The 26059-nt window shown below is 54.3% G+C and overlaps 1 protein-coding gene across 2 annotated transcripts; it reads right to left on the bottom strand.

Moving 5' to 3' along the window:
• Positions 1–1831: 1831 nt before the first annotated feature.
• On the bottom strand, positions 1832–25812 carry slc2a3b (solute carrier family 2 member 3b). Of its 2 annotated transcripts, none has more exons than XM_088619170.1 (11): positions 25699–25812; positions 21693–21809; positions 14446–14550; positions 14040–14200; positions 12611–12851; positions 11852–12014; positions 10128–10315; positions 8769–8873; positions 8584–8685; positions 7841–8044; positions 1832–6283 (listed from the first exon to the last, which is right to left on the bottom strand). In XM_088619170.1, the coding sequence occupies exons 2-11, from the start codon at positions 21705–21707 to the stop codon at positions 6014–6016; spliced, it is 1554 nt and encodes a 517-aa protein (XP_088475296.1). In that variant the 5' UTR covers positions 21708–21809; positions 25699–25812; the 3' UTR covers positions 1832–6013. The 2 variants fall into 2 exon arrangements, with proteins under 2 accessions (XP_088475296.1, XP_088475295.1); XM_088619169.1 differs by lacking the exon at positions 25699–25812 and adding an exon at positions 22279–22581.
• Between the last annotated feature and the right edge of the window lie 247 nt (positions 25813–26059).

The following is a 26059-nucleotide window of genomic DNA, read 5'->3' as shown; positions in this document are numbered from 1 at the left end:
TACTATAAAAAGAATGAAACAGTTAAAATACTCCGAACTGGAATGGCACAGCTGAGCGGACATCAACACTGACACCAATACTAGCAGCCGGTGAGTGCTGGATCACCAGTCACAGACACAACCCCAGGGAGCAACAGCGCCCCCTGTGTCTGTCCGGACACAGCAGGGGAACCCCACCCCACTGCTATTCCCTTGTCAAAATCCCCTGGGATAAACCGGAAGGAAATGTCTCCTCGATCCACTCACTTAAGAATGCAAAGCAGTCATTTAGAAATAATTACAATTTGCATATATTTACAGCACAACTAATAGTGTTGAGCACAACAATCACAATGCTGATGGCACAATAATCAACAGAAATCCAGTCAGGAAGAGCGCCCCCACGCTCTGCAGGTGTAGTGGGGGACTGCAGCCTGCAAATGCTGCACTACATACAGTCTCAGAATATAACATCGAGGACATCATCTTTATCTTTAGGGTTTTCGTCTGGAACTTTGGTGAGACAAAGATCCTCTATGAAGAGACACTTGTTCAACGTTAGTGGATTGTGGCAGACCATCTCCAGATACCACTGCACTGTCTGTGACTCTGCCTCCTTCAACACACCAGGTCTTGTTACCATGTGTGATGAGAAGACACTGGCTCTGACTGCACTCTCCTATATACACACATCAGCTCCGACTGCAGTCTCCAGTATCAACATCAGCTCTGATCACACTGTCTCCTATATCAACATCAGCTCTGATCACACTGTCTCCTATATCAACATCAGCTCTGATCACACTGTCTCCTATATCAACATCAGCTCTGATCACACTGTCTCCTACAGTATATCAACATCAACTCTGATCACACTGTCTCCTATATCAACATCAGCTCTGGTCACACCGTCTCTTATATAAACATCAGCTCTGTTCACAGTGTCCTGTATACACATCAGCTCTGATCACACAGTCTCCTGTATACACATCAACTCTGTTCACACTGTCTCCTATATCAACATCAGTTCTGTTCAGTTTCCTATACACACATCAGCTCTGTTCACACTGTCTCCTATATACACATAAGCTCTGATCACAGTCTCCTATATACACACATCAGCTCTGATCACACCATCTCCTATATACACATAAGCTCAGATCACAGTCTCCTATATACACACATCAGCTCTGATCAGTCTCCTGTATACACATCAACTCTGTTCACACTGTCTCCTATATCAACATCAGTTCTGTTCAGTTTCCTATACACACATCAGATCTGTTCACACCATCTCCTATATACACATAAGCTCTGATCACAGTCTCCTATATACACACATCAGCTCTGATCACACCATCTCCTATATACACATAAGCTCTGATCACAGTCTCCTATATACACACATCAGCTGATCACACCATCTCCTATATACACATAAGCTCTGATCACAGTCTCCTATATACACACATCAGCTCTGATCACAGTCTCCTGAAAACACATCAGCTCTGTCCACACTGTCTCCTATATACAGTACACATCAGCTGTATTCACACTGTCTCCTATTTACACACATCAGCTCTGATCACACTCCTATATACACATCAGCTCGAACCGTTGCCACTATGAAAGATCATCTTTGATAACACTGTCTGCTATAACACAATATCTATGATCACACTGTTAAAATTAAACAAAAATATAAACAGAGACAGAAAAAACAGACAGATTTATCATTTGATAGATTATGGTGAAGAGCAAACTTCAAAAGAGAAATGAACTCAGGAATGATCAAATAAATTGATGGCATGCAAAAACAAATAAAGAACAGAATATACATCAGAGAAACACATTACAAATAACAGAGATTTATTTTTGGGGGTATCTCTCCTGTAATGTAGAACCATATGTAAAACATAATGTAAAACCATAATTGTACAGATGAGAAAATGCCAAAGCGCACAACAGCACAGTGAAAAAATGAAGAGCAGGGAACAGATGTCTGTAGTGCCTGGACAGACACACAGGGGAGGGCAAAGCACTACAGCTGGCCCTGCTCCCATGGAATGTGGAATTCCCAATTGGACCCAAGCACAGATCCTGTCGCAGGATCCGGAATTTGACAACTGACCATGTAGTTTCTGGTCAAAAACACAGACACAGAAAATACAGGTCCAGAGCTTCCCTAACATGTAAAACACATCATCACCACAGGACAGGAGACACAGGGAGAGAGGAGATCACAGAGAACCCCTCAGTCATAAACACACACAACAGGACAGGAGACACAGGGAGAGAGGAGATCACAGAGAACCCCTCAGTCATAAACACACAACAGGACAGGAGACACAGAGAGAGAGGAGATCACAGAGAACCCCTCGGTAATAAACACACAACAGGACAGGAGACACAGGGAGAGAGAGGAGATCACAGAGAACCCCTCAGTCATAAACACACAACAGGACAGGAGACACAGGGAGAGAGAGGAGATCACAGAGAACCCCTCAGTCATAAACACACAACAACAGGACAGGAGACACAGGGAGAGAGGAGATCACAGAGAACCCCTCAGTAATAAACACACAACAGGACAGGAGACACAGTGAGAGAGAGGAGATCACAGAGAACCCCTCAGTAATAAACACACAACAACAGGACAGGAGACACAGGGAGAGAGGAGATCACAGAGAACCCCTCAGTCATAAACACACAACAGGACAGGAGACACAGAGAGAGAGGAGATCACAGAGAACCCCTCGGTAATAAACACACAACAGGACAGGAGACACAGAGAGAGAGGAGATCACAGAGAACCCCTCAGTAATAAACACACAACAGGACAGGAGACACAGTGAGAGAGAGGAGATCACAGAGAACCCCTCAGTAATAAACACACAACAGGACAGGAGACACAGTGAGAGAGAGGAGATCACAGAGAACCCCTCAGTAATAAACACACAACAGGACAGGAGACACAGAGAGAGAGGAGATCACAGAGAACCCCTCAGTAATAAACACACAACAGGACAGGAGACACAGAGAGAGAGGGGATCACAGAGAACCCCTCAGTAATAAACACACAACAGGACAGGAGACACAGTGAGAGAGAGGAGATCACAGAGAACCCCTCAGTAATAAACACACAACAACAGGACAGGAGACGCAGTGAGAGAGAGGAGATCACAGAGAACCCCTCAGTAATAAACACACAACAACAGGACAGGAGACACAGGGAGAGAGGAGATCACAGAGAACCCCTCAGTAATAAACACACAACAGGACAGGAGACACAGCGAGAGAGAGGAGATCACAGAGAACCCCTCAGTCAAAAACACACAACAACAGGACAGTAGACACAGCGAGAGAGAGGAGATCACAGAGAACCCCTCAGTCATAAACACACAACAACAGGACAGGAGACACAGTGAGAGAGAGGAGATCACAGGGGGACTGGCATACAAACATACATACAAACATAGGGATTATACAACAGTAACAACATTAATTTAATCATGTGCATTATAAATATTTCAAGTCTTACAACAAGCGTACCCTGCAATTATATATATTTCCTCAATAAATATATATAAACACAATAGACCAAATATATAAAATATATTACACTAAAATCTCTAGCCTAAAGCTAGCCGTTCAGAAGCTGGTGGCAGTGTATCTCTACAGCGACTATCAATTGTAGAACAGCAGGAAGTGGGAGACGGTACAAGTACAGTGCTGCACCCTGGGCTCCATCGCATCAGCAGCATATCAGCCCGTCTGTGTACAGCTGAGCATGACCGCGGCCAACATCATCCGTGGCCCTGAGAGATCCGGACCGGCTCATCGACAGCAGCAGAGCAACGGGGGTTCAGAGACCTGCCTGGGACAACCAGGATCTGGGAGGAGGTTTCTGGCCTCCAAACGCTGAGTCGGTGCTCAGTGGAAGGAGCGGTGTCGAGTCGGTGCTCAGCGTGAAATGCCGAATCTCCTGTTCTCAGTGTAAAACAGGGTCTGATATGCTGCCAAAAGAAACGGCAGCAGAAAACACAGAAAGTGCAGAAGATAAACTCTTTAAAGTCAATGTAGAAGAATATATACAGTACCTCAAACAAAAACAAAAGGTACAGTGATTAAAATATATAATACTCACCAATATGTACCCATAGAACAGTTGCACAGCAGGTATATACAGTATAAATTCATACACATCCATTATACACATACCATATATATGTATGTGTGCACAACCCTGCCTGCTTAACAGACGTAAGCACTGCTCCCCAGACACACCCAAGAGAGCTGTCTCCCCGGAATATGAGCGTCTGCGTCAGGCCCTGCAGTGACACTGCAGTGTTGGTGGGGGCTCCAGTGCTGTGCTGGGTGCTGTACACAACTGCACGGCAATCCTGAGCTCAGGTAGGGATACACACACACACATCCTATACAACGTATCTATATATACGACGGGCGTTACAACACAACGTTTCAACACAGAAGGCTCCCCTGTTAGTCACAGTAACGGTTCCTGTCAACAGCAGAAGGCAGCCTCTGGGGGCCCCCGAGAAACACCCCCCACTCTCCCACCCCGCCTGGGGGCCGGCCTTCGACCCCGGACACGGCAGGAGCCCCGAGTCTGGTCTCTGTCTGTTCCCGCGGAATGTTGATTTTTTTCCCCACCCCGCCCCACGAAGACATCTCTCTCTGTCCCCACCCCCGGATGGGAACACCTCCCCATTTCCCTCCCAGATCCTTGTTTAAAATGCTCAGGGAGCCTGGACTCGGTCTGGGAAAGGAAGGCCAGATTCCCTGTCTTCCCTCACGCCTGGAACAGAGGATCAGGCCTCAGTGCCAGACCAGCGCTCTGGAAACGAAAACTGGGGGTGTTTCTCTACCAGCCACCCCAGTACTACAGCAGTTCAGTGTAAACAAAAACATCACACACTCTCCAATAAATACTATACTCTTTAAAATATTGTGAACTTCTCTCTCTCTAAATATATATATATACTCCTTAAAATATAACAAAATACAGTGTGTTCTTATTATAGACTCTAGAAATCTACATTAAATACTGTTTTATTTGGGTCACCTTTTCTCTAACTCACATTGCACAGAAATGGGTATAATTTGGAAAAATAATTCTGTTTCTTTGCACTGTTCTCAGATCCGATGGGGAAGGATGGGAAGTTACAGAGGAGCTGGACTGAGTGTCTCTCCAGTATCTCCTGCTCTGATGGGGAGGGGTGTTCATGTGAAGTTACAGAGGAGCTGGACTGAGTGTCTCTCCAGTATCTCCTGCTCTGATGGGGAGGGGTGTTCATGTGAAGTTACAGAGGAGCTGGACTGAGTGTCTCTCCAGTATCTCCTGCTCTGATGGGGAGGGGTCTTCATGTGAAGTTACAGAGGAGCTGGACTGAGTGTCTCTCCAGTTTCTCCTGCTCTGATGGGGAGGGGTGTTCATGTGAAGTTACAGAGCAGGGGAGACCACAGACCACAGGCCACAGGGGAAGATTCTTATAGATAGCAGTGCTGTAGCTCCTGCTAGTTTAAGATAATAGGGAAAACTGAAAAATTAGGTTTTTTGACACAACATATATCACCAGCATGTGGGTGTGTCTATCAACACTTCACTGACCTGCTCCAGCAGCGCACTTAACTTCGCACAACTCGTTAACTTGGCCCTCATTGATGAACTAACGCTCAAGAGAGAGCTGGGCATGGCTTCGTGATTTCTTTTTAAAATGGAAACGAGGGCTGGATTGTGACAGTGAGAAGAAACAGAAAGAGTTTTTAACTGCAGAGTAGCTCGACCACCTCACCCTCCGCCTCCTGGGAACCTGCAGGCTGGACACTTGAAAGTCTACTCCGCCACATAAAACCAGACCTGGTCTGACATCATGGGTGGAGACTGAAGGCCCACAGGAAGCGCCAATCAAAACCTGCGCCCCTCAACCTCACAACAGCAAGAACCCCGAAGCCCCTCCCCCTCCCCACGAAAGCCCCTCCCCCTCCCCCGAAGCCCCGCCCCCGACACCTCCTATAGGTTGGAGCTGGGGCCGTTGGCCGTGTCCTTAGAGGAGAGGTCCACCATGGGCACCTTCTCGGTGGGGCTGGTGGGCGGGATGATGACGCCCTCGGGGGCCTGCTCCAGCGGAGAGCCCGCCCCCGCTGGGGGGCCGGCGGCGAAGCCCTTGGAGATGTCCTCGAAGGTCCGCCCCTTGGTCTCGGGAACGCGGAAGAAGGTGAAGATGAAGAAGATGATGAGGAAGACCATGAAGATGATGTAGACGTACGCGTTGCACAGCCTCTGTGGGAGGAAGAAAAAAAAGATGCAGAGACGGGGGTTGGGAGCATGAGCACAGAGATACGGGATGACATCACGATGACGTCATGGCGCTGTGATGTCATGCCGAGACTGCGCATTACTGCTGCATGTGGAGAGAGATTACTGTTTGATTCTCCTCTTCTGGCTAAGCAGCAGATAGAGCTGATTTTTTCTCAATATCCTGATGATTCTTCTATTTTCTATGCATATCTATTTTCTTCTAAAGTGCAGTTGTTAAATTCGTGTTGTAGTTAATTGTCGTTAATAGATCAGACAGGCCGGTAAAGCCCAGCAAACTGAGCTGAAAGGAAGAAGCTGACATGAATAGCAGGCTTAGACACAGGCGGGGGAGCACAGACAGACACAGCCAGAGAAACACAGAGCAAACATTACAGAGTGGAATGAGTCTACAGAGGGAGACAGGCACACAGAGAGAGTGAGACAGGTCAGCACAGAGGCAGACAGACACAGATCTCAAGGGCGAGAGAGGCAGACAGGCACACAGAGAGAGTGAGACAGGTCAGCACAGAGGCAGACAGACACAAATCTCAAGGGCAAGAGAGGCAGACAGGCACACAGAGAGAGTGAGACAGGTAAGCACAGAGGCAGACAGACACAGATCTCGAGTGGGAGAGAGGCAGACAGGCACACAAAGAGAGTGAGACAGGTCAACACAGAGGCAGACAGACACAGATCTCAAGGGCGAGAGAGGCAGACAGGCACACAGAGAGAGAGAGACAGGTCAGCAGAGAGGCAGACAGACACAGATCTCAAGGACAAGAGGCAGACAGGCACACAGAGAGAGTGAGACAGGTCAGCAGAGAGGCAGACAGACACAGATCTCGGGGGCGAGAGAGGCAGACAGGCACACAGAGAGAGAGAGAGACAGGTCAGCAGAGAGGCAGACAGACACAGATCTCGGGGGCGAGAGAGGCAGACAGGCACACAGAGAGAGAGAGACAGGTCAGCAGAGAGGCAGACAGACACAGATCTCGAGGGCGAGAGAGGCAGACAGGCACACAGAGAGAGAGAGAGACAGGTCAGCAGAGAGGCAGACAGACACAGATCTCGAGGGCCAGAGAGGGAGACAGACACAGATCTCGAGGGCCAGAGAGGGAGACAGACACAGATCTCGAGGGCGAGAGAGGCAGACAGGCACAGATCTCGAGGGCGAGAGAGGCAGACAGACACAGATCTCGGGGGCGAGAGAGGCAGACAGACACAGATCTCGGGGGCGAGAGAGGCAGACAGACACAGGTCTCGAGGGCGAGAGAGGCAGACAGACACAGGTCTCAAGGGCGAGAGAGGGAGACAGACACAGGTCTCGAGGGCGAGAGAGGCAGACAGACACAGATCTCGAGGGCGAGAGAGGCAGACAGACACAGGTCTCGAGGGCGAGAGAGGGAGACAGACACAGGTCTCGAGGGCGAGAGAGGCAGACAGACACAGATCTCGGGGGCGAGAGAGGCAGACAGACACAGATCTCGAGGGCGAGAGAGGCAGACAGACACAGATCTCGAGGGCGAGAGAGGCAGGTACCGCGAGGTACTGGAAGGTGATCCCGACGATGAAGTTGGCGGTCCAGTTGGAGCAGCCAGCCACAGCCATGGCTGCCGGGCGCGGGCCCTGGGAGAAGAGCTCGGCCACGATGAACCAGGGGATGGGACCCGGGCCGATCTCGAAGAAGGCCACGAAGCAGAACACCGCCACGATGTACAGGTACCGCAGGTCCGAGACGCTCTCCTGTGGCCGCACACAGAGAGAACAGGGGCGATCACCGACCGCCCCGATGACCACCAGCCCTCCTCAGCCTGCACGGGCCCGGCGGGGGAACTCCAGGGTCGTTGAGGTCAAGCCGAGCGACTGAGAGCCGCCATCTTGGCTCAAGCCTCGGCGACGGTGTTGCCCGAATCAAGATGGCATGCCGAGAAGCTGGGCAATCGGATGCCGCCATTTTGGCTCCAGCGCTGACTGCATGGCAAACCACTGGCCAAACGTCTGCTCTACCTTCTGGGCCCGCAGCTGAACTCCCTCAGGGTGGCATCTCACCCCCGAAGGAACACGGCACCTCTTGAGGTCAGCCGGTCCGGTGCCAGCGTATGGCTTCTCTCGAGAGGAATCCGTCTGGAATCCCTCCTTATCTGCCCGACGCTTCCCTTGGCTTGCCAATGGCGGGATCTCTGGGCCACCCCTCTCCCTGGGACCCAGCCCATGTGGCCCCCTGTCAGGACCGCCCCCCTCGCTCCGTCCCCCCCCCGCGGGCACACAGGAGCGCCACCCACCGCCAGGACGAGGCCCAGGGTCATCAGCAGGGCGCTGGCGGCCATGCCGGCCAATCCCACGAGGTGCAGAGTCCGGCGTCCCGCCCTCTCCACCAGGAAGAGCTGGGGGAGACACGGAGAGGTCAGACCCGCCGGACACGCCGGACACACCAGGACACGCCGGGGGGCGAGGCGGGGAGACTCACCGAGACCACGGTGAAGATGGTGTTCACCACGCCCGCCCCGATGGTGGCGTAGATGGGCTCCGTGATGCCGGCTTTGGCGAACTCCCCGGTGGAATAATAGAAGACCTGGGAAAAGCAGGGGGATCAGCACACTGACGTCAGGGAGAGCACCCCCCCCTCGGGGGGCAGATCCACGAGCCCTGGGCGCTGTCCCGGCCTCCGGGCTTAACGGCGGAGCCAGTACCGACCCGGTGCTCAGAAAAGGGCAACAGCGCCTTGTCTTCTGAGGGAAGCTGAAGTCCGGTTCCTTCCCTGAACCTGCTCCAGCTCGTACCCCGATCGGCTGGTCTGGAGGCCTGGAGAAACTGCGTCTCCCAGCCCTCTCCCCCCGCCTGTCAGGTACCCCAGCTCCGAAAGCGACAGGTTCAAGTCCTCATTCATACCTGTGGCCACATCCTTGCCAGCAGCCATATCACCCTGCAGCTCACAACTGGCAGCCCCACTGGAGCTCAGCAGGTGTGAGCCTGGCCAGTACCTGGATGGGAGACTCCTGGGAAACACTAAGGCTGCTGCTGGAAGAGGTGTTAGTGGGGCCAGCAGGGGGCGCTCACCCTGCGGTCCATGTGGGTCCTAATGCCCCAGTATAGTGACAGGGACACTAGACTGTAAACAGGCGCCGTCCTTCGGATGAGACGTAAAACCGTCCTGACTCTCTGTGGTCATTAAAAATCCCAGGGCGTCTCTCGAAAAGAGTAGGGGTGTAACCCCGGCGTCCTGGCCAAATTTCCCATTGGCCCTTACCAATCATGGCCTCCTAATAATCCCCATCTATGAATTGGCTTCATTACTCTGCTCTCCTCCCCACTGAGAGCTGGTGTGTGGGGAGCGTTCTGGCGCACTATGGCTGCCGTCGCATCATCCAGGTGGGGCTGCACACTGGTGGTGGTGGAGGGGATCCCCATTACCTGTAAAGCGCTTTGAGTGGAGTGTCCAGAAAAGCGCTATATAAGTGTAAGAATTATTATTATTATTATTATTATTATTATTATTATTATATTATCCTTCCTTAACTCTAGACCTCCTGTGGAAGTCCAGAAGTGTCCTGTTGTTCCTGTCCGTCTGTACACCAACACTGCTGCTGGGAAACAACTCCCCCCCTGCCGAGGGTAATAATCAAGACTCTCTCTCTCTCTCTCAGCACACGGTTCAGTGAGATTCTGCTGTTTTCCACAACCGGAGGGCGATCGTAAACCTTCCGACCCGCGAGCAGGAGACTCTCAGTTCGCAGGCTGTCGACCTCCTCTTCCTCTCACCTGGAAGAGCCCGAGACGCGTCCCCACAGGAGCGTGGTCCCCCCCCAGCGCCGTGTCCCGGACTCACCCCGTTGATGCCGGACAGCTGCTGGGACAGCTGCAGGACGATGGCGATGATGATGGGCTGTCTGTAGGCCGGGGAGCGGAAGAGCTCAGGGATGGTGACTTTCTTCTCCTGAGCCATCTTAATGCTCTCCTCCTTCATCTCCTGCAGGTCATCCCCCACGTCTTCAGTGCCTCTTAGCTTCTCCAGTACTGAGGGACAGAGAGACATGCTGACTGGACACTGCAGCACAGAGACACTGACTGACTGGACACTACAGCACAGAGACACTGACTGACTGACTGGACACTACAGCACAGAGACCCTGACTGACTGACTGGACACTACAGCACAGAGACCCTGACTGACTGACTGGACACTACAGCACAGAGATACTGACTGACTGACTGGACACTACAGCACAGTGACCCTGAGTGACTGACTGGACACTACAGCACAGTGACACTGACTGACTGACTGGACACTACAGCACAGTGCCCCTGACTGACTGACTGGACACTACAGCACAGTGACCCTGACTGACTGACTGGACACTACAGCACAGTGACCCTGACTGACTGACTGGACACTGCAGCACAGAGACACTGACTGACTGACTGGACACTACAGCACAGTGACCCTGACTGACTGACTGGACACTACAGCACAGTGACCCTGACTGACTGACTGGACACTACATCACAGTGACCCTGGCTGACTGACTGGACACTACAGCACAGAGACACTGACTGACTGACTGGACACTACAGCACAGTGACCCTGACTGACTGACTGGACACTGCAGCACAGAGACACTGACTGACTGGACACTACAGCACAGAGACACTGACTGACTGACTGACTGGACACTACAGCACAGAGACACTGACTGACTGACTGGACACTACAGCACAGTGACCCTGACTGACTGACTGGACACTACAGCACAAAGACACTGACTGACTGGACACTACAGCACAGTGACCCTGACTGACTGACTGGACACTACAGCACAGTGACACTGACTGACTGACTGGACACTACAGCACAGAGACACTGACTGACTGACTGGACACTACAGCACAGTGACACTGACTGACTGACTGGACACTACAGCACAGTGACACTGACTGACTGACTGGACACTACAGCACAGAGACACTGACTGACTGACTGGACACTACAGCACAGTGACACTGACTGACTGGACACTACAGCACAGTGACACTGACTGACTGACTGGACACTACACCACAGAGACACTGACTGACTGACTGGACACTACAGCACAGTGACACTGACTGACTGGACACTACAGCACAGTGACACTGACTGACTGACTGGACACTACAGCACAGTGACACTGACTGACTGGACACTACAGCACAGTGACACTGACTGACTGACTGGACACTACAGCACAGAGACACTGACTGACTGACTGGACACTACAGCACAGTGACACTGACTGACTGGACACTACAGCACAGTGACACTGACTGACTGACTGGACACTACAGCACAGAGACACTGACTGACTGACTGGACACTACAGCACAGAGACCCTGACTGACTGACTGGACACTACAGCACAGAGACACTGACTGACTGACTGGACACTACAGCACAGAGACCCTGACTGACTGACTGGACACTACAGCACAGTGACACTGACTGACTGGACACTACAGCACAGTGACACTGACCGACGGGACACTGACTGGACTCTGAGCACTGTGATGTCCTACCTTTCCTGGCCTGCTCCTCTTCGTGCTTGTTGATGAGCAGGAAGCGGGGGCTCTCGGGGCAGAAGGGCAGAATGGCACTCTGGATGAGTGCTGGGAATACGGTCAGAGACAGCAGCAGTGGCCACAGCGTGCGAGAGCCGAGCAGGAACTCCAGCCCCAGGACCTGCAGCCCACAGAGGAGGGGCAGCTGAAAGACTTGTCCTCCTCAATCACACCCGAACTGAGACAGGATCTTTAACAGCAACCGTCTCCGCAGTCTATAACTTTCACATCCCAGTATCCCCAGTCCCTGTACCTGAGCTCCCAGTATCCCCAGTCCCTGTACCTGAGCTCCCAGTATTCCCAGTCTCTGAGCCCCCAGTATCCCCAGTCTCTGTACCTGAGCTCCCAGTGTCCCAGTCTCTGTACCTGAGCTCCCAGTATCCCCAGTCCCTGTACCTGAGCTCCTGGTATCCCCAGTCCCTGTGCCTGAGTTCCCAGTATCCCCAGTCTCTGTACCTGAGCTCCCAGTATCCCCAGTCCCTGTACCTGAGCTCCCAGTATCCCCAGTCTCTGAGCCCCCAGTATCCCCAGTCTCTGTACCTGAGCTCCCAGTATCCCCAGTCTCTGATCCTCATCATTACCTGAGCTCCCAGTATCCCCAGTCTCAGTACCTGAGCCCCCAGTATCCCCAGTCTCTGATCCTCATCATTACCTGAGCTCCCAGTATCCCCAGTCTCTGAGCCCCCAGTATCCCCAGTCCCGGATCCTCATCATTACCTGGGCTACCAGTATGCCCAGCACCACGCCCAGCTGGTGCAGGGTGCCGAAGGCCCCCCGGAGGCCCGTGGGCGAGATCTCGCCGATGTACATGGGCACCAGGCCGGTGCACAGGCCACAGAACACCCCGATGAGCAGGCGCCCCGCGATCAGCATCTCGAAGGAGGCGGCCGCCGTGCTGAGGCCCATCAGCAGCCCGCCCGCCAGGCACACCACGTTGACCAGCAGCATGGAGTTCCTCCTGAGAGAGGGGGCAGACAGGCCGGCTGAGTGCGGGTGTGCTCGGGGCCTCACTGGGCTGAGGACTACATGTCCCACCGTCCCCCTGCAACAGCCAGGCCTGCAGGGGGACGGTGGGACATGTAGTCCTCCCCCCTGCGCTGCACCCAGATGCGCTGTGGGTGATGTTGTGCAATGACGGCTGTCCCGTATGAGCGCAGAAACCGTTGCCGACTGGACACGGCGCTGGGGCCCTGGGTTCAATTCCAGACCTGGGGGGCTGTCTGTATGTTCTCCCTGTGTTTGCGGGCTTTGCTCTGGGTGCTCCGGGCGGATCCAGCCCGAAGACACACTGGCAGGCTCTGGCGTGAATGCGTGCCTGTCTGTGTCTGTGTCTGTCGCTGCCCTGCGATGGACGGGCGTCCTGTCTCCTGCCTCGTGCCCACTGCTTGCTGGGAGAGGCCCTGGCTCCCCTGCAGCCCTGCACTGAATGAATAGTTCGGGATGCATTATAAGAGAAGAGAAGGTCACTTTATTGGCCAGATACAATTTCTTGTATGAGGAATTTGTCTTTTCTCAGACCCCAGCTTGCTCTCCAGGAGACACACAGACAGGGAGAGAAGCTGGGGGTCAGAGCGCAGGGTCTGCCATTGTACAGTGTAACCCCGGCGTCCTGGCCAAATTTCCCATTGGCCCTCACCAATCATGGCCTCCTAACAATCCCCCTCTGTGAATTGGCTTCATCACTCTGCTCTCCTCCCCACTGAGAGCTGGTGTGTGGGGAGTGTACTGGTGCATCATCCAGGTGGGGCTGCACACTGGTGGTGGTGGAGGGGATCCCCATTACCTGTAAAGCGCTTTGAGTGGAGTGTCCAGAAAAGCGCTATATAAGTGTAAGCAATTATTATTATTATTATTATTATTATTATTACGGCGCCCCTGGAGCAGCTGGGGTTCAGGGTCTTGCTCGGGGGCCCAACACAGTAAGATTCCTCTGCCGGCCGCGGGATTTGAACCGGGAACCTTCCCCGGATTGTGTACAGCGCCGTGAAGCTGGGAAACAGGCGTGACTCCAGCAATCTCACACCGGAGAACTGCGGCTTCCTGCCGCGCCCCCGCCAGGCCGACACAGCGCCAGCGCCGTGCCTCCCGGGGAACGGGAGAGCCGGGCCGCGCGGAGGAGAAGGGAAAGGAGCGCCCGCACTCTCACCTCCCGAAGCGGTTGACCAGCAGGCCCACGGAGAAGGAGCCCGTCATGCCCCCGACCGGGAAGATGGACACGGACACGGAGAAGAGGGTGGTGCTGACCCCTTCCTCGATGGGCTTGCCGTAGCGGGAGAACCAGGTCTCGTTGAAGAAGGCGTTGATTTTCTGGGGGAGAAGGGGGAGATGGGGGTGGGGGGGCGGAGGAGAGAGCGTGTCATCGCAAACGTCAAAACGAGGCCCGAAACCGGCCTCAGAGTCCGCAACACGCGCAGGCTGGGGGGACGGGGGGCGCAGTGTGGGGACCTGGCCACCAGGGGGAAGTATACACCCAGCAGGCTGCAGACTGCACAGCTCCTGACGCGATCAGACTGCGGTGAGCGTTTCAGAGGAGACGGGCGGACACGACTCACATTCTCGGGCGCGTTGATCACCCCTGTGTTGTAGCCGAACTGCAGAGAGCCGATGACCGCTGTGCCCACGGCAACGAGGAGGGGCACGGTCAGCTCCTTGTTTTTCTGAAAGACAGAGGGGGGGGTTCTGTCTGGGGGTTCATGCGGACGTCACAGTGTCCCCTGTGCTGCACCCCACCTCGGCCATTCACAGGCTTCGCAGGGTCTGACTTCGCCCCACCTCCCCCACCCCCCTGGGGGCGACGCCGAAGACCACCCCTCGCCCCGCGCCCCCTCTCGGCTCTTCCTACCCGCTGACCTTGAGCAGCAGCCGGAAAGTCACAAACAGGAGGAGCTCCTGGTGCGCACACAGCCACCACAGCGCTCGGTCGCGGTGCTTCAGCGTTGGTGGGGAGGGTGGGATCGGTCAAGGGGCATGAAGTGAAATGGTGGAAAGTCAGGTCTCCCTAGTGAGCAGGCGACGGGCGAGAGGTCATTTTTCTCCCAGACGCCCGTTATGAACACACGGCGCTGTCACGCCCTCTGCAGCCAGAGGGCGCTCCTTCTCTGTCCTGTCCCTAGTTTCCGGTCTGCTGTCCTTCCTGTCCCTCTCTTTCCCTTGGGCTATATATTTCCGGGTCTGTCCTCTGTCCTGGCTAAGCATTGTCGTTCGGATGTCCTGAGACCCGCCTAGCACCAGGGCGCCCCACGTCCGCTCCCTGAGGGCATAGGTTTCTATACGGCATTCCTGAACTCTTTGCACTAATGAGCCCGGGCCTTTTTCCCGTCTCGCCACTACGCATATGGGTCTTTTTCTGCTCTCCTGCTCCCCACGGTTAGTCCCTTTGGACGTCCGTGACAGAATGCTGAGCCAGGACAGAGGACAGACCCGGAAATATATAGCCCAAGGGAAAGAGAGACAGGAAGGACAGTAGACCGGAAACTAGGGACAGGACAGAGAAGGAGCGCCCTCTGGCTGCAGAGGGCGTGACAGCGCCGTGCGTTCATAACGGGCGTCTGGGAGAAAAATGACCTCTCGCCCGTCGCCTGCTCACTAGGGAGACCTGACTTTCCACCATTTCATTTCATGCCCCTTGACCGATCCCACCCTCCCCACCAACGCGGCCATCCCATGAGCCAGCGGTCAGCCCTGCGGCCACATCACAGCACGATGAAACAGACGGGTTGTGTCTCTCCTGCTGACAGAACTTATAACAGTTCATTATCTGTACAGGCAGGACGGGGATCAGGCTAGGTAATGGCGCAGAGGATGACAAACGCTAGATATGAATCTAACTGGCGTCACATATTGATTGGCTGTTTCCAGTCAGGAGGCTGGACAAGGGAGAGGCCCGAGGGTGCTCTTTGTAAACTGGATTCGCTTCTCTGTGTGTCTCTGTGAGGCTGTCAGAGCTCTCTCTCTCTCTCTCTCTCTCTCTCAGTGGAGATCATTTTCTCTCCATCTGTCTCTCTGCTCTCTGTCCACATGAAACTGTCAAGTCATGGTGGCTTTCTTAAAAAACAACATCCGATTTCCTAAACCCCCGAACCAGTTAACTACTGCTTTGCCACGCATGACTCACAGTTCTCGCAGTTTCAAAAAGTCATACAGTATCTCGGCTCCATTTTGATCTGCGATCTTGTTGTGTGTTTATTACCGAGGGATTCTCTGTGATCTCCTCTCTCTCACTGTCTCCTGTCCTGTTGTGTGTGTTTAAATCATCTCATCACCTGTGTGAGCCCCCCACAAGGTGATTCAGCGCTTGTGCCACAAAATCACTCATACTGACGAGTGGTTGATCAATCGAAACGATGTCACGACCATTTAACCCGTATCCAGCGGGTGTGTGTGCACGCTGCCCTGCAGACGTAGTGATCTGTTTCTTTCACTGGTCGACATACTAGCTGCACATATCCAACAATGCAAATTGTACTCAAAATAAGGTGACAGACCTGAATGATCTGGCTTCAGGAGCCTCGGGGGGTAAAACCTGGACTGGATTAGATTACTGCGCAATGGGATTGACAGTCTTGCATCTCTGAGACTGGCTCTAGATGCTGTGCAATGGGAGTAAGATGGCAAAACATGAATTATAAACAGAAAAAAACGCTGCTGTAGCCTGACTGCAACTGGAGCGACATATGACCTTTCCCACAATGCACTGCGTAATGCCCTTCCTGCTTTGTTTGTCCCATCATACACCGCAGGGCACTTGTGGTAAATGTCCATTAGCGTTGACCCGTCCCCGGAGACGATCACTAAGGCAACGAGAGAGGTGACGAGAAGAAAGCCAACTGACTTGACATTTCACCGCACTCACGCTAGACTGGGACTACGAAATGTAGAAAACAGTTCTTGTGATTGCTACAAAATAACAGATACCGGTTTCAGAAGGGTTGCATTGTGGTTAATGTAGTTTTAGTAAATATCAACATACTGATTTGTGGGCTTTACAATTCTCCTGCGCTGAAATAGACTAAAGAGCTGTCACACAGTGCATTCAGTGCTGGCCAAGTACAAGAAAAACCTGAAGACCAGAGAACCCCTCGGTAATAAACACACACAGCAGGACAGGAGACACAGGGAGAGAGAGGAGATCACAGAGAACCCCTCGGTAATAAACACACAACAACAGGACAGGAGACACAGGGAGAGAGGAGATCACAGAGAACCCCTCGGTAATAAACACACAACAACAGGACAGGAGACACAGGGAGAGAGGAGATCACAGAGAACCCCTCGGTAATAAACACACACAACAGGACAGGAGACACAGTGAGAGAGAGGAGATCACAGAGAATCCCTCAGTCATAAACACACACAGCAGGACAGGAGTCACAGGGAGAGAGAGGAGATCACAGAGAACCCCTCGGTAATAAACACACACAACAGGACAGGAGACACAGTGAGAGAGAGGAGATCACAGAGAATCCCTCAGTCATAAACACACACAGCAGGACAGGAGACACAGGGAGAGAGAGGAGATCACAGAGAACCCCTCGGTAATAAACACACACAACAGGACAGGAGACACAGTGAGAGAGAGGAGATCACAGAGAATCCCTCAGTCATAAACACACACAGCAGGACAGGAGACACAGGGAGAGAGAGGAGATCACAGAGAACCCCTCGGTAATAAACACACACAACAGGACAGGAGACACAGTGAGAGAGAGGAGATCACAGAGAATCCCTCAGTCATAAACACACACAGCAGGACAGGAGACACAGGGAGAGAGAGGAGATCACAGAGAACCCCTCGGTAATAAACACACACAACAGGACAGGAGACACAGTGAGAGAGAGGAGATCACAGAGAATCCCTCAGTCATAAACACACACAGCAGGACAGGAGACACAGGGAGAGAGAGGAGATCACAGAGAACCCCTCGGTAATAAACACACACAACAGGACAGGGGACACAGGGCGAGAGAGGAGATCACAGAGAACCCCTCAGTCATAAACACACACAACAGGACAGGAGACACAGGGAGAGGAGATCACAGAGAACCCCTCGGTAATTAACAAAGTTCAAGCTTCTCTGCGTTGTACTTTTCCACTCAGTGCGCTGTCGATTACTACGCTTAATTATGCCGCCAACACACACACACACTTTCTCTCTCTCCAAAGATCTGAGGAGTGCCATTTCACAAGCAGATCCAGTCCTCAGATCTCTCTCTCTCTCATCTTCCTGTGTTGCGCTGCAGTTGCGGTATGATTGCACAGTCAGAGAGTCAGAGTGCCAGTAATAACGGCGTCAACGGTGTTAACCCAACGCCTGTCCCCTGCTCTCCTGGTGCCGGGGGACTCGGTCGGCCAGCTCTTCACCGCTGTTAATCCGTCTCTGGACAGTGTCCAGCGCGGTATCGAGCTCTCGGGGAGCAGTACTGATGTGCGCTCGGTCTGTCAATGGGTGGGTCGTTAATACTCTTCCCTCTCCCAGTGATCCAGTCATGCGGTCTGTGCTGACCGCCTCACCCCCTGCCTGTCCCTCTCAGTCCGGCGTTACTCTACAGCCCAGAGTTACTGTTCGACGGCGTCCACCCCTCTCTCAGCCCGTCTGTCTGGCTGGGAATGTGCTTGCAGGGCCTGTGCCGACAGGCCCGGCCTGTGTCAGTTCCTCAGCTATGTCAGATCGGTCCAGACTTGCACACAGAGGTCTATCCCCCTCTCCATCGTCTCTGACTGACTAAGTGCAGGCCGAAACGTGCGTGAGGGTCGGGCTCTGAATGAACACGATTCAGATCAACTCTAGCATAATTCAGCAGGGCTGAGGACAGGAGATCTGGACTTGATCCAGCAAGAAAGCCCACAGCTGTTGCTGTTGCTGCTGCTTATACTCAACGCGAGAGAACTGACACAGCCCAGTCCCAGGGCTCTAGACTCTTCTAGTCCCTGTGGACACTGACACAGCCCAGTCACAGGGCTCTAGACTCTTCTAGTCCCTGTGGACACTGACACAGCCCAGTCACAGGGCTCTAGACTCTTCTAGTCCCTGTGGACACTGACACAGCCCAGTCCCAGGGCTCTAGACTCTTCTAGTCCCTGTGGACACACTGACACAGCCCAGTCACAGGGCTCTAGACTCTTCTAGTCCCTGTGGACACTGACACAGCCCAGTCACAGGGCTCTAGACTCTTCTAGTCCCTGTGGACACTGACACAGCCCAGTCACAGGGCTCTAGACTCTTCTAGTCCCTGTGGACACTGACACAGCCCAGTCACAGGGCTCTAGACTCTTCTAGTCCCTGTGGACACTGACACAGCCCAGTCCCAGGGCTCTAGACTCTTCTAGTCCCTGTGGACACACTGACACAGCCCAGTCACAGGGCTCTAGACTCTTCTAGTCCCTGTGGACACACTGACACAGCCCAGTCACAGGGCTCTAGACTCTTCTAGTCCCTGTGGACACTGACACAGCCCAGTCACAGGGCTGTAGACTCTTCCAGTCCCTGTGGACACTGACACAGCCCAGTCACAGGGCTCTAGACTCTTCCAGTCCCTGTGGACACTGACACAGCCCAGTCACAGGGCTCTAGACTCTTCTAGTCCCTGTGGACACACTGACACAGCCCAGTCACAGGGCTCTAGACTCTTCTAGTCCCTGTGGACACTGACACAGCCCAGTCACAGGGCTCTAGACTCTTCTAGTCCCTGTGGACACACTGACACAGCCCAGTCACAGGGCTCTAGACTCTTCTAGTCCCTGTGGACACTGACACAGCCCAGTCACAGGGCTCTAGACTCTTCTAGTCCCTGTGGACACTGACACAGCCCAGTCACAGGGCTCTAGACTCTTCTAGTCCCTGTGGACACTGACACAGCCCAGTCACAGGGCTCTAGACTCTTCTAGTCCCTGTGGACACACTGACACAGCCCAGTCACAGGGCTCTAGACTCTTCTAGTCCCTGTGGACACTGACACAGCCCAGTCACAGGACTCTAGACTCTTCCAGTCCCTGTGGACACTGACACAGCCCAGTCACAGGGCTCTAGACCAAATTGTTACAGATCATTTGGAGTGAAGTGTATTCAAATATAGTATTCGATATTTCACTAATCATAGCAGTTGGTATGAGAGCCAGGCAGTGCTCTAATAAAGGTTTTAGTTGTGAAATCAGAGGTTAGCGTTGTGTAATGTAGGCCCGAGATGAGTAAATCAGTTTGAAAGAGGCAAGATGGACCGAACTGATTCTAAAAGGAGGTACTTGGTTGCTATGGGCAACTGGTGATTCTTAAAAAAAGCTCTGGGCTTTGTTGCTATGGAAAGTGGAATGCAATCTGGAATGAGTACGACATGGACGATGTGCTGCTTTAGGGAAAATGAAGTAACGTAAGTGATTAATAATTGTCAATCAGCATGAGATCAATATCGTGCTATAAATCTGTAATTCCTCAATGACTCAGGTTCTGGGTGAACGCCCTCTCAGGCAACATCCTAGAAGACTAATGGAAGGCAAAGCCTCTGTCTGGGTCTGCTCTAGACTAGGTGTCTGTGACTGAGCCCTGGGTCTGGAGGTTTGATCAACTCCGACTCTCTTTTGCTCCTCCAGGGAGATGTGGGATTAACCTCACAGCACACCTGCAGTGTGAAAGTGTCAATCGCTTCATTCACGCTCAGAGACTGCCACTCTCGCTGCGACTGAACCACTCGCCATGGGATGCTCAGGTCAACACGGGACTGGATGGAACAACTACAGGGAATCAAGCAGAATCCCCACTGTACAGCAACCTGATCCGCTGCAGGCTTTGCATGAAGCAAGCAAGCTGGAGATGCTGGAGAGACACTCAGTCCAGCTCCTCTGTAACTTCACATGAACACCCCTCCCCATCAGAGCAGGAGATACTGGAGAGACACTCAGTCCAGCTCCTCTGTAACTTCACATGAACACCCCTCCCCATCAGAGCTGGAGATACTGGAGAGACACTCAGTCCAGCTCCTCTGTAACTTCACATGAACACCCCTCCCCATCAGAGCTGGAGATACTGGAGAGACACTCAGTCCAGCTCCTCTGTAACTTCACATGAACACCCCTCCCCATCAGAGCTGGAGATACTGGAGAGACACTCAGTCAAGCTCCTCTGTAACTTCACATGAACACCCCTCCCCATCAGAGCAGGAGATACTGGAGAGACACTCAGTCCAGCTCCTCTGTAACTTCACATGAACACCCCACCCCATCAGAGCAGGAGATACTGGAGAGACACTCAGTCAAGCTCCTCTGTAACTTCACATTGGACGAAATATATCCAACCAACATCTAAACACTGTTCACTCCTGTTTAGGATCCTAACCACCCAAAGCTGAAAGGAATATAGAGCTAGGGACAGAAATACATCCCAGACAGTCCATCACAGAGGGACCGATTTAGGGTAGGGATCTTTGAGAGACAGCAAGAAGCTAAAGCCCCCAGAGAAAACCCAGACTGACAACATGCAGACTCCACACAGAATGACCAAGGCTTGGGGTGACCCTGCAGACAACCTCCCAGGACCACGCAGTTTTGAAATCACGAGGCGAAGAGAGACACATGGGAGACTCGAAGCACCAAGGCTAGCTGAGCCCAGGATGGATACGGGGGTCCGGTCTACATAATCCCAGACAAACGGGGTCCCCTGTGTGTGTGTGTGCAGCCCCTGCACAGCACAAGGCTCTGAAGCTCTTTCGATGCCCAGAACAGATCAGAGCCACAGACGGGCAGTTGTGATGCCTGACCGTCTGTCCCGGCCTGTCCACCCCGTCCCGTCGAGAAACCCTGTCTGCTTACCGCTCCGCCCTCCATGTCGGGGGAACCCGTCCGGTACCGGCCCGTGGAGCTCGATTCGTCGGGCGAGACTGCAGGACACGGCACAGCTCCTCCACGGACACGGCGGACTTCTCGACTCTGGGAGAGAAAAGGGGGATTTTACACCACTGAGGCCACCGGGGCGCTTTCCGACACAACGGGCGAGGTTTCTGAAGGAATAAAGCCGAACCGGGGGGGGGCGGACAGCGCCGGTCCGGTCACGCGCACCGCCGATCGATCGACCTCTCGCGCTGGCTGAATGACCAAGCCGGATCGATCGATCGAACAGGACCGACGGGGTGCCACAGTCTCCCTTCTCGACAAATACATCTACGTGCGTGTGCGTGTGTATATATATCCAGTATTTACATTTACGAGCCAAGCTAAAAAATGAAAATGATGCATTTTGAAACGCAATCAAGGCACAACTCCAACACTGCCTCTAGTACACGATTCGTCCATGATGAGGTCGGATGTCCTTGTTAAAAAAATGGCACTAGCAATTAACAGCTCCACCTTCCATGCAAAAAAAACACAAGATGCCTTTTTGAACACGCATTTTGAATACCGGTTTTCACTGCGGCGCGTTAGTGTCCGAAACAGCTGCCGCCTCAAGCTCGCTCGTCCTGTCTCCCCCCTCGCGTCCTTCCCGGCCGATGCGCGACTCGGAGAGTAATGAATGTCCAATTGATCGCGTCCCTGGCTCGGGCTCGGGCTCTGGCACTGAGGTCCGGGCGCCGGCAGGCTGGACTCCGCTATTCCGCGTGTAGCAGCTGGTGATATAAACCCCCCCGCCCCCCGCAGCGCCTTATATACACGGTGGTACAAGAGAAGCGGCACGTTGCTCGCAGGAAGAGGACTGATGCGCAACCCCGCCCCTCCTCTCCCCTCCTCTCTCGCCTTCTCTGGGTGATGACACGCATCGACGCGGTTTTTCAAAGTAGAGATATATATATAGGTACTGTGTTGTCGGGTTGGGGAGGGTGACCAGGCAGCGCGGGTGGAGCGGACGCGATGAAAGGGACGGGCGCGGGATGATCATAATGTTGATAATGTTTCTTTATTGGCCCTATACAATTTCTTGCATTAGGAATTCGTCTTTTCGCATACCCCAGCTTTTCTCCATGGACAGGGAGAGAAGCTGGGGCTCAGAGCACAGGGTCTGCCATTTATACGGCGCCCCTGGAGCAGTTAGGGTTAAGGGCCTTGCTCAGGGGCCCAACGGAGTAGGATTCCTCTGCCGGCTGTGGGATTTGAACCGGCAACCTTCCAGCCACAGGCGCAGATCCTGAGCCACAGAGCCACCACTCCGCCCGAAGCAAGAGGAAGGGAAACGCAGACCTGGAGACGAGGTAGCGATGTTCCACCCGTCGTGTCGGCGTATTGAGCTGACACGCGTGTCTGAGCTGCCCAAGCGTCCTACAGACCCCCCCGGCTGAGAGAGAGCCCTGTTGAACCCCTGTGCCACCCCACACCCAGGACACCAGTGGGACCGTACCCCCCCCTCCAGAGCAGCATGTTCTCGTACAGACCACAGAAGACACATCCTGCCTCAGCGGAGGCTGGCAGCCCCCCTGGCCTGGCTTGTGGCAGACACGCAGGACACCAGCTGTCCGCTCTGTGGGGGGACTGGGATACCGGCGCCTCTCCAGGCCACTGCTGGCCCTGGACCAGCCTCCTCCCGGCCTGGCTGCTGGGTTTGGAGAGAAGGTCTCGCCCGCAGCGTCAGGGTGGTCTGAGCCCTTCAGCACCGCGGCGCTCGGACAGCTCCTCGATCTCCCCGCTTGGATCTGGACTCGAAGCTCCCTGCCTCCCCGGAGGACCGTTCGGAGACGGGAGAGGGCAGTCTGAGACTACGGCACACTCACAGCCCCCGCCCGCTCGTGTGGCTCGAGAGGTGTGTGCAGTGGGTCAGCCACAGCGAAGGCCTCAGACCTTCCTGCCCTCTCCTTGGCTGTTTCAAGTTATCCGTCCACTTCCTGAGGGGGGTTTCCCCAGAATGTGTGGAGTGGGCTGTGTGTCGGACACGAAGTGCAACTCAGGGAGACAGGCCTGCAGGGTGTGGGGTCTGGGAGTTACACGCCATCTTCACGGGCGCCGCCTGCAGGCGACTGGAAATGCAGTGTGTCTCCTCTGGAGGAGGGGTCACAGGGGGACCTCAGTGTGTCTCCTCTGAGGGAGGGGTCACAGGGGACCTCAGTGTGTCTCCTCTGGAGGAGGGGTCACAGGGGACCTCAGTGTGTCTCCTCTGAGGGAGGGGTCACAGGGGACCTCAGTGTGTCTCCTCTGAGGGAGGGGTCACAGGGGACCTCAGTGTGTCTCCTCTGAGGGAGGGGTCACAGGGGACCTCAGTGTGTCTCCTCTGGAGGAGGAGTCACAGGGGGACCTCAGTGTGTCTCCTCTGGAGGAGGGGTCACAGGGGACCTCAGTGTGTCTCCTCTGAGGGAGGGGTCACAGGGGACCTCAGTGTGTCTCCTCTGAGGGAGGGGTCACAGGGGACCTCAGTGTGTCTCCTCTGAGGGAGGGGTCACAGGGGACCTCAGTGTGTCTCCTCTGGAGGAGGAGTCACAGGGGGACCTCAGTGTGTCTCCTCTGGAGGAGGGGTCACAGGGGACCTCAGTGTGTCTCCTCTGGAGGAGGGGTCACAGGGGACCTCAGTGTGTCTCCTCTGAGGGAGGGGTCACAGGGGACCTCAGTGTGTCTCCTCTGAGGGAGGGGTCACAGGGGGACCTCAGTGTGTCTCCTCTGGAGGAGGGGTCACAGGGGACCTCAGTGTGTCTCCTCTGGAGGAGGGGTCACGGGGGACCTCAGTGTGTCTCCTCTGAGGGAGGGGTCACGGGGGTCACCAGTGTGTCTCCTCTGAGGGAGGGGTCACAGGGGGACCTCAGTGTGTCTCCTCTGGAGGAGGGGTCACAGGGGGACCTCAGTGTGTCTCCTATGGAGGAGGAGTCACAGGGGGACCTCAGTGTGTCTCCTCTGGAGGAGGGGTCACAGGGGACCTCAGTGTGTCTCTTCTGGAGGAGGGGTCACAGGGACCTCAGTGTGTCTCCTCTGGAGGAGGGGTCACAGGGGACCTCAGTGTGTCTCCTCTGGAGGAGGGGTCACGGGGGACCTCAGTGTGTGTCTCCTCTGTGGGAGGGGTCACGGGGACCTCAGTCCCTAGGCTATGCTATGGGATGGAAACAGGATTAACATTATTGTCAGCAGTGGCGGAATTCAATTCCTGCAGGAGACACACAGACAGATGCTCTGTCTCCAGTCAACATCTCCATTCTCTTAGTAACAGTAAGGTCACGAGGGGCAGGAGACGTTTCTCCCACGCTCTGACATCACTCTGTTTACATCAGGCTGCTGTCCATCGCTACACTCCACACATCTCACTTCCCCACTTCAGTCTCACTCCTCCATCCCCTCTCCTTGCTCCGCCTCGTCTCACTCCTCCATCTCCCTCTCCTCACTCCGCCTCGTCTCACTCCTCCATCCCCTCCGCCTCACTCCGTCTCGTCTCACTCCTCCATCCCCTCCGCCTCGTCTCACTCCTCCATCCCCTCCGCCTCACCTCACTCCTCCATCCCCTCCGCCTCACTCCGCCTCGTCTCACTCCTCCATCCCCTCCGCCTCACTCCGCCTCGTCTCACTCCTCCATCCCCTCCGCCTCACTGTCTCGTCTCACTCCTCCATCCCCTCCGCCTCGTCTCACTCCTCCATCCCCTCCGCCTCACCTCACTCCTCCATCCCCTCCGCCTCACTCCGTCTTGTCTCACTCCCCCATCTCCCTCTCCTCGCTCCGTCTCGTCTCACTCCTCCATCCCCTCCGCCTCACTCTGCCTCGTCTCACTCCTCCATCCCCTCCGCCTCACTCCGTCTCGTCTCACTCCTCCATCTCCCTCTCCTCACTCCGTCTCATCTCACTCCTCACTCCCCAGCCATCAGCAGCTGTGTGCCTTCCATGAGATCATGGCCAGGTACTAATCAATCAGGGTCTGACCTTTGGGCCCTGATACACATCTGTCCAGGGGCCTCTGGGAGTCAATATCTTTCCATCCTCCTTTTCGCTGGCTCTCGCACGACCGCAAATGATTAGTGAATACAGCTGGAACCGGAGCTAGAAGACAGAACCACGCACGAGACAGTGACCCACTGACCCCTGCCTGCCCTGAGAGGCTGACTCACCGAGGGGTCCCCCGATCTCCTTAAAACCCCGACCAAGGCGTGTGAGTTAGCAGACGGGACTCCTCACCCCTGACTTCCAGGACTGCCCCTCCCTCTGCCCTCCTCCCCCCCGCTGCCCTTCCTGTGGGGCGGCTGAGTCACCGCGGGAAAGAAGCGGGTGTTAGTGAGGGCAATGT

The sequence above is a fragment of the Lepisosteus platostomus genome, chromosome 25 (assembly GCF_059453375.1).
Source record: "Lepisosteus platostomus isolate fLepPlt1 chromosome 25, fLepPlt1.hap1, whole genome shotgun sequence".
Taxonomy (NCBI): Eukaryota; Metazoa; Chordata; class Actinopteri; order Semionotiformes; family Lepisosteidae; genus Lepisosteus; species Lepisosteus platostomus.
This window is presented reverse-complemented; position numbering and strand designations above follow the sequence as displayed.

Bases quoted from the DNA above. Each gene is read 5' to 3' on its own strand.
- slc2a3b (XM_088619170.1), bottom strand. The intron at 8,874-10,127 runs GTGAGTCCGGGA...TGCTTTTCCCAG, and splicing joins AGCTGTCCGGCATCAACGGG to GTCTTCTATTATTCCACCGG. The intron at 8,045-8,583 runs GTGGGTGGCGCT...GTGCGGCCACAG, and splicing joins CCCTGGGCCTCGTCCTGGCG to GAGAGCGTCTCGGACCTGCG.